The following is an 8,801-nucleotide window of genomic DNA, read 5'->3' on the forward strand; positions in this document are numbered from 1 at the left end:
GCTGCTAACTTATTTGTTTAATGTTGTTTAAGGTCAGTCTGACAGTTTGGACAACGGTTTGAAAGTGCCAAATACAACAGCCCATCACCATGGTTTGTTGTTGTGGATTTCTAGTTTAAAAGATTTCTTCTAAAATTGCAAATCTTTTAAGCTGTGAGCTTTTGCAATGTGATTACAAACACAAATAAACAATAAGCCATGTGAGATTTGCCTTCATGATTCCATGGTTGAGGGAGCAAGCATTCAAATGTATTCAAATATTTCAGTAAAGACTTAAAGTGATAATCTCAAAGATTTTCATGTAAATAAATATTGGTTAAATCTGTCGATCACAAATTGAGGCAACACAAAGATGATTAAGCAAATGGCCCTCTTATGAAAGCCTTACATCAGCTGTATAATGAATGTTCCCAACTGGTTGTCGTGGCGATGCCGTTTGCATCTCTGTGAAAAATCACCGCTGAGGAAAATCTTCGCATTTTGAAATTTAACACTTTGTAACTTTTCCCCTGCAGCTATTCAATTTCACAATTTTCTAATTTTCATCGACAAGTCATTGCATCCTGGGAATATTTCTCAATACATCCATCCACTCTGGTCCACTATTTACATAATGAAAAAGAGATAAATGTTGTTGTTCATTTTGTCCATGCCTCAGCTGACTTTGATGGATGTGAATACTTTAACCCCAAGACTCGTATGATTAAGATGGATCTCTCCATCTTGACCAAACTTGGAAACTGGGAACGTTTAGAAGTGTATCTTAAATTTAAAACATGAACCCATGGTAACTCCATTCACCATTATGCAACAAATGCTGGTCAACTAAAGTGTTATAGAAATCGATGATATCTTTCCTCAAATCAATAATCCATCTGTAAAAGAAAGGCAAAAGGAAAGCACATAATTCTTCTCTTTCCCAATACTCCCAATGCATCCTAACCACCTCGATCGTTCTCCCTCTACAGATGAACAAACTTTCTCTGTGCTCCCTCGCTCTCGACCTGCCACTCAAACGCTATCTCGTCCCGCAGCCAATGGGGAGACAGAGGTAGTAGCTGGCCAGGGTGTGCTGTGTTGGAGTTTCAACTTTGGACCCGGCACCCAGGATGAGTATTACAGTATAGAGAGGCGTCCCGTGGTCTGGGACAAATGTTCCCTCTGTTTGGGGATCTCTCGTCGACCAGCCAAGGAGTGACAACAATGTCCCACCGATCAGAACAGGTAAACACGTCTGAGTTTCTTTGCCATATTGTGTTGTTTATTATTATTATTATTATTATTATTATTATTATTATTATTATTATTATTATCATCTCATTGTGTGTTAGTAAGTACAGTTAGTGTGTTTGTATTCGGTGAGCGGACAGGCAACACATTCTGTGAATCTTATTTCTGACCCTGTTGGTTCTGCCTAACGGATGTTTAATACTCTGTGAATGAAAATAGTGTAAAAATGTTAACAGTTAAAAAACCAATACACTTGACACTATGATATTCTGAGTTTGGGTACAAATAGTCCAGAGAGAGCAGATAGCGCGGGGCACAGAAGGTACAGAGGGAGGGCTTTTACAAGCCTCTACCTCAGCGTTATCTCCCTGCCGAGGCTGGTCGGGCGGACGGAGCGCTGTGTCTCTAAACGCCGTCCCGTCATCTCAGGCCTCCGACGGGGTGGAGTGGCTGGACTGGCTGTTTGACCAGAGCGAGGGGATCCTGCGTCACGAGGGACCGGGAGACCATGGGAACCAGTTCACCTGGCTGACCCAGGACCCTAACGTGCGTTGGACACAAACTGCGCACGCCTCCCTCGTCCCTGACGGCGGTCACACTGCGCCACATCACCGACTGTATCTGCTCTCGTCCTGCAGTCCATTATCGGGGGGGGGGGGGGGGGGGGGGGGCACTATCTGCCTGAACGCACACAGCTCCCCCCCCTCGTCGCGGGCGCTCCAGGCGCGCGGCGCAGACTAACAGCTTTTTGGTTCTCCCTTCGCTCCCGGCAGATGTTGCAGGCGGCGGGGGTGGCAGACAACGACTTCCTGAGCGCCCTCCTGAGCGGAAGCGACTCTGCTTCCGGCTCGCCCCTCTGGTCGCCCTCCCAGAGCGACAGCGGCATCAGCGAGGACCCCCTGTCGGACCAGATGGACAGCCCCCCGCGGCCGGGGAGCCCCCCTGTGAAAGCGCAGTACAGCAGCAGTACAGTGCAGGCGGCCCCCAGGGGCCCCTACTCCATTGATCTCAGTAGGTCCCCCGCGCACACGGCCAGAGGATCAACACGCATGGCAATAGACTCAAACATACATGCACAGACACACATAGATGCGCCGACACACACACATGCAGTGACGCACACACACACACGTGCACAGATCCACACATACATGCACCGACACACACACACACACATGCACAGATACACATACATGTACAGACAGACACACATGCACTGACACACACATACACATGCACAGATACACACACAGACACACATGCACAGGCATCAAGATCACCACACACAGACTTCAACACGCCAACCCATGTTTGCCCTAAAAGCCCACATGGATACACACGCACACACACACACATATGAACATACAAACACAGGCATACACACAAACACACATGCATACACACACATTTATCAACACGCAAACACATGGATGCAGTCCAATAGTCGCACAAGTATAAAAAACTGACACACACACAAAGCCACAGACATCTAAACACACACACACGCACGCATACACAGACACATGCGTGCGCAAACACATACTTTGATAAATACACACACAAAACAGCATAATCATCCAGGGTTTGCAGGAAGCCTTTGTCTATAAGTCAGCACAAGTAAGCACATGCTCAATAAACAGGAAGCAGGCAGGGATGCTAAAGTAGGATAATCTGAGATGAAATGGGATATAGCTTGTCTACAATAGTGACTGATCCAATTTCATTTTGTACGATTTTATGTGACAAGCAAGCCGCCTTTCAGCAAAGGATTCACAGATAGGATTCAGGCAGGGAATCTATAATGAATTTACATCTTGCAATGATAACCAGACAACCTTTTGCCCTGTAAACCACCGTCGCCACTCGATTTAATCAAAACCAACAGGTAGGAGGGAGACCAGAGGAGCAGGGGTTTGTGGGGCCTGTGTTTACCTGTTTATCTTTCTGCGGGCATACAGATGGCTGGGAGGCTGACCTCTCACCTGGAGGGATGGGCAGCACGGCCTACCCTGGTGCCTTACAGCCATCCCCGCCGGCCTCCGCCTTCCCTCTCACTGTCAAAGACCTGCTGCTGTCCGGAACCCAGGAGCCAGTGCGTAACTGTTTGTGTGTGTGTGTTGGTGTGTGTGTGTGTGTGTGTGTGTGTGTGTGTGTGTGTGTGTGTGTGTGTGTGTTTGTGTACATTTGTGTGTGTGTGTGCCTGTGTTTTCTTTTTTGTATGTGTGTGTGTGCGTGCGTGTGTGGTGTTTTGTGTGTGTGTGTTTGTGTGTGTGCGTTTGTGTGAGTGTGTGTGTATTCTTTTTGTATGTGTGTTTTTGTGTGTGTGCTTGCCTGTGTGTTTTTTTCGGTGTGTGTGTTTGTGTGTGTGAGTGTGTGTCTGTGTGTATGTGTCAACAAATCATAATGTTTTTCTGGAGCCACTAACCTTCAGAAACGTGAGGGGATAAGGAGGGTGTGTAGTGTCGACAGACGTGTGTGATGCTGCTTGCAGATTCACGTACACTGTGAGAGGCTAGCTGGACGCTAGCTGGACGCTAGCTCCTATGGGGGTCATCCCTATGTTCCCCAGGTCCTATGTTCCCCGGGTGCAAAGGGTTAGGGTCAGGTTTATGGTTAGGGTTAGGGTTAGGGTTAGGGTGAGGGTTAACCCTAAACCTAACCCTAACCATAACCAATCGGAGGAGAGCCATTCTAACCAATCACAGGCGAATCAGAGGCGAAAAAGGCGGTACTTGCCCCTACCATCCTACGAAAAAAAGATTTACTCATAAGGTCCTATGTTCCCCGGTCACATACAAAGCGGGGAACATAGGACCCGGGGAACATAGGACCCGGGGAACATAGGTACGCTCCCCTCCTATGCTACGCGACCCACAACGTCACGTTCCCATATCTTGTCCTCTCATAGCAGAACAGCCGTTGATTTCTGTTGAAATCAGCCCGGGAAAGTTTGTGTTCCCATTGGATCTATATCTGCTCGCAATGCGTCACGATTGTATCGCAGTCATTCAAAAAGCACTCAAAGACTTTGATGAAGTTGAGCATCTTCTGTGAAGAAGAGCGTCTTCTGTGACTACACATAATTAATATTAATCCATTAGGCCTGCGGGTGGGTTAGCCGGTCCTTATGACTGATCAAACGTTCAGAGTAAAATAGTGAAAAGTGCATGAAATCAGGGCCAGAGTGATAGCCAAGCGTAAACAGTTCACCCATCTATCGAGGATTTAGGAATGGTAATGATAGAAATGATAAGTAGGGGAATTGAGTGGTAAAAGAAGGACGATTAAGTCCACTTAATATGCTGAAAAACATTTAGAAATCCAAAAAGCCCTTGAAAAGTGGACCTCTGCATCAGCGGGGCTTTTAAACCAGCGTGGATCCCTCACACGTGTTCTCCTGGTGTACTGTTCCCCCACCCAGCTCCAGCAGCCCACCCAGCAGTCCATCCAGGAGCTGGTGCTCAACGACGACGAGAAGAAGCTCCTTGTCAAGGAGGGAGTCATCCTGCCCAGCCAGCTACCGCTCACCAAGGTAACCAGCCTGACCCTGAGACTCTGCATAGCCTACCCCCACCGCCCCACACTCCTCTTACGCACTTATTGTATGTTGCATGCAAGTCTGTATGTTGCACGTCCTGGCACTTAATGCACGCACTTATTGTCGCACTTAATGTACATTGTATTTATTCGTAGTACTTAATTGTGTAGCCTCTGCAGCAGCTGCTACCACTGCTGTATACAGGGAATGGGTTAGCCTAGCGATTGTTAGTACTTGCACTTGGTTCTTTGAGCATCTTTACTGTACCGACAGCGATATATTGTTTCACTTCTTATGACAAATGTACTTATTGTAAGTCGCTTGGGATAAAGGCGTCTGCTAAATGCCCTAAATGTAAATGTAAATGTAAGTTGTGTTGTGTTTACATCATGCACAATATAAATTAGCAGATAATTATTTATTTAGTAATTATCCCCCCTCCCCTCTGATGCACTTGATTGAATGTTGTACATCCTGCCACTTAATGTTCACACTTATTGTATGTTGTACGTCCTTGCACTTAATATAGGCACTTGTATGTTGTACATACAAGTGCTTAAAAATACTAATACTACTTAAAAATAGTACTTAGCATTGTTTAGCATCCTTATCCTAGCTAGCTTTGCTGTACACGATTGTAAGTGCTTGGCACTTGGTTCTATGAGCATCCTTCCTGTACCGGCAGCGATATATTGTTGTTTTCTCTTTCTTCTGACAAATGTGCTGATTGAGAGTCGCTTTGGATAAAAGCCCCTGCTAAATGCAGCCTTGGTCCCCTCTCTGTTTCTGTTTCCTGTGTCACCCCCCCACCGCCCGTCTATCAGCAAGAGGAGAGGGTCCTGAAGAAGATCCGCAGGAAGATCCGCAACAAGCAGTCGGCCCAGGAGAGCCGTAAGAAGAAGAAGGACTACATCGATGGGCTGGAGAGCAGGTGGGTGGCCCACGGTGTAGCCGGCGGATTCGGGCTGCGTCTCTATGGGTTGTTTCCAGAGCCCACCGCCATGCAGGCCGCAGCGCGCCAGGGGATTTCAATATCAGGGTGACACGTCGTGGCTCTGGGTTAAGATCGTTTTGGAAGAGGAAATTCAGACAAATATTCCATGTTGGAACATTTGCCATGTATATATATAGATATAATATATATCTATATATATATGACATGGCGACCTAAAGTGCTTCCTAGTTCAGCAGATGTTTTTGGTCTGTTGACCCCGTATATCCAATGACCCCTCTCCCCCCCCCCCCCCCCCCCCCCCTCCTTTCTAGGATGGCGAACTTCAACTCCCACAACCAGGAGCTGCAGAGGAAGGTGTTTCAGCTGGAGAAATGCAATACGTGAGACCAGACTTCAATTCAACCCCCATTCTATAGGCCTGCTGATATTGGCCTGAAACGACTTTCTGATTACTTTTTGAATCCCAGCACCACCACCACCACCGCTGTGTACATTCTGCTGCCACCACCACCTCTCTCTCTCTCTCTCTCTCTCTCTCTCTCGCTCTCTCTCTCTCTCTCTCTCTCTCTCTCTCTCTCTCTCTCTCTCTCTCTACCACCACCAGCGCTGTGTATATTCTGCTCCGTTCTTCTTCTCAGGACGCTCATGGATCAGCTGCGCCGGCTTCAGGCGCTGGTCATGAACAACACCCCCAAACCGGTCCAGGCCGGGACATGTGTTATGGTAGGGCTCCCTCTCTCTCTCTCTCTCTGTCTCTGTCTCTCCCTCTCTCTCTCTGTCTCTGTCACTCTCTCTGTCTCTCTCTCTGTCTGTCTGTCTGTCTGTCTGTCTGTCTGTCTGTCTGTCTCTCTGTCTGTCTGTCTCTCGCTCTCGCTCTTGCTCTTGCTCTTTCTCTCTTCTCTCTCTCTCTCTCTTTCTCTCTCTTTCTGTCTGTCTCTCTCCCTCTATCTCTCTCTCGCTCTCTCTCTCTCTCTATCTCTCGCTCTGTCTCTTTCTCTCTGTCTCTCTGTCTCTCTCTCTCTCTCTCTCTCTTTCTCTCTCTCTCTCTCTCTCTCTCTCTCTCTCTCTCTCTCGCTCTCTCTCTCTCTCTCTCTCTGTGCAAAGCGACAAACAGTTGCACCAGATGCAACACAAATAAAGATCAGCATTGCTTGCTTGCGTCAATAGGTTATGTGAGAACCAATAACCACAACCACCGTACAATAAACGCAGTGTGTATTGCATTCATAACGTGGAGCCAAGTATATGGTGATAAGGCAGATTAGGAGACAGAGTTTCGACTGAAATTAGCTCCCAGTTAATAAAGAAGCCTTCAGTCTGATTCTGAGCCATTCAGAGCCCTCGATTAAATGTATGAAGCCAAGCATACGTCACTTGGCTACAAAGAGAGTTTAATTAAACACATCCTGCAGTGCCATGAGTTCTAATGAAGTCGAACAAAAAACAAGTCAAAATAAAAAAGCGAGAATAAAAAAAAAAAAGAATCATGTGCCAAACCATGAGCTGAAACCGTGTTTGCAGAGAGAATATCCACTAGAGTTTGTCCCTGTACTGCATTCCGCTGTCCCGGCTTCGGCTGAGTGTGAATGCAACGCGTTCTCACCTGTCGGCTCTCCCTCTCATGCGACTCTCATCCTACTCTGGCCTGTTTCCTCCCTGTCGTTCCCTCAGGTGCTGCTGCTGTCCTTCTCTCTAATCCTCTTCCCCAGCCTCCGGCCGTTCTCCGACACCAAGGTCAGCCAAGGAGACATTGGTCCTGTCAGAAGTGAGTCCCCCCAGTCCCCCTCCCTGACAAGCTTCCTGTAGCATCTCGCGCCGCCTCTCGGGGGAGCTGATTACAACCTCGCCCTCCTCTCACACTCTGCTTCTAAAGACCCTCACCTGTCCATCGTCGCATATCCTTCCCCCCCTAAGAGGGATAGCCGGGGGGGGGGGGGGGGGGGGGGGGGAGCTGCCGTGTGTTTTGGCCGGGTCTGTCAGCGTTATTGTGCATGACGGGATACAGCGTCCCGGAGTCTTCGGTTACGAAAGCTTTTAAACCTTCCAGACTTAATACCCTGAATTGTTTAATCTGATTTGATCCACGACAAGCAAAGATGGATCGTGTAAAACCAGACAGAACAGCCACGGTAAAACACAGTTCCCATAGGCGGTGTGACAGCCACTCATTGCTTCCGTGGCGTTTCTTAGGAAATTGCAATTGATAATGGATAAGTGGCAACATCATGGCAGGTACGAGAAATCAATGGCGATTTTGAGGTTTGTTGAGGCTGGGAGCAGCACAGCTATAAATAGAGCGGTCCAAACTGGTTTTGAGGCTTGCTCATCGTCGCCCATCCCCCACCCCTCTCTGATGTATTCTTCTTCCTCGTCTTCCTCTTCGACCCTAACAGTCCAGTCACGGTCCCTACACAGCCTCCAATTCTCCCACGTCCCACGGGTCATGGACCACCCGTTCCCCTCGACAGCGGGTCTCCGGGACGACCCCGCTCCGGAAGAGGAGGGCCGTGACGATATCGAGGCGCTGATGGGGAAAATGGGCAGCGGAAGGTCCAATTTAGGGTCCGTCTCCCTCAACCAGAGCCACAAAGGCGAGGACGGCCTCTCCTTCCCCGGGGACCCCATTACCGGGCACATCGCCACGGTCACCTTGGATGCGTACCACCGAGCCCGCCAGCGGCCACACGCCGACGACATGTGAAGAACATTTCCCTCCCCGCTCGGTCCCCGCCGTTCCCAGCCACGTACTGTCGGGAGCTCCCCCTGATGTCCGCTGTCAGCACAGCCACCGGCATTACTGGCTCACTGCCTTTGAAATGCTTTTATGTATTCTGAATGAGGTTTCTTAGTTCGTTTTCATTTCTTTCTCTTTTTTTTTTATTTGTTATTGTGTTTTATATTGTCGTGCCGATTATAACAATCAGACCTGATCTCTGTTCACTGCATCTTGTTGACTTTCATATTGGAAATGATTCTTTTGAAATGTGCTTGAAACAACTGTTTATGTATGTATTATTTACTCCTGCTACTATTTGCTACTTTTGACTATTTCCTTTATTTCTTGGATGATTTGTACGC

The 8,801-nt window shown here is 48.1% G+C and overlaps 1 protein-coding gene across 1 annotated transcript; it reads left to right on the forward strand.

Moving 5' to 3' along the window:
• Positions 1–1,203: 1,203 nt before the first annotated feature.
• Positions 1,204–8,424, forward strand: creb3l3a (cAMP responsive element binding protein 3-like 3a; the record flags this gene model as incomplete). Its single annotated transcript, XM_079739394.1, has 10 exons — positions 1,204–1,224; positions 1,660–1,776; positions 2,004–2,241; positions 3,189–3,322; positions 4,652–4,762; positions 5,593–5,699; positions 6,035–6,103; positions 6,362–6,446; positions 7,395–7,488; positions 8,117–8,424. 10 exons carry the CDS (start codon positions 1,204–1,206, stop codon positions 8,422–8,424), a joined length of 1,284 nt encoding a protein of 427 aa, XP_079595520.1.
• Positions 8,425–8,801: the final 377 nt, after the last annotated feature.

The sequence above is a fragment of the Pollachius pollachius genome (genome assembly GCF_949987615.1).
Source record: "Pollachius pollachius genome assembly, chromosome: 7".
In the NCBI taxonomy this organism is placed as follows: domain Eukaryota; kingdom Metazoa; phylum Chordata; class Actinopteri; order Gadiformes; family Gadidae; genus Pollachius; species Pollachius pollachius.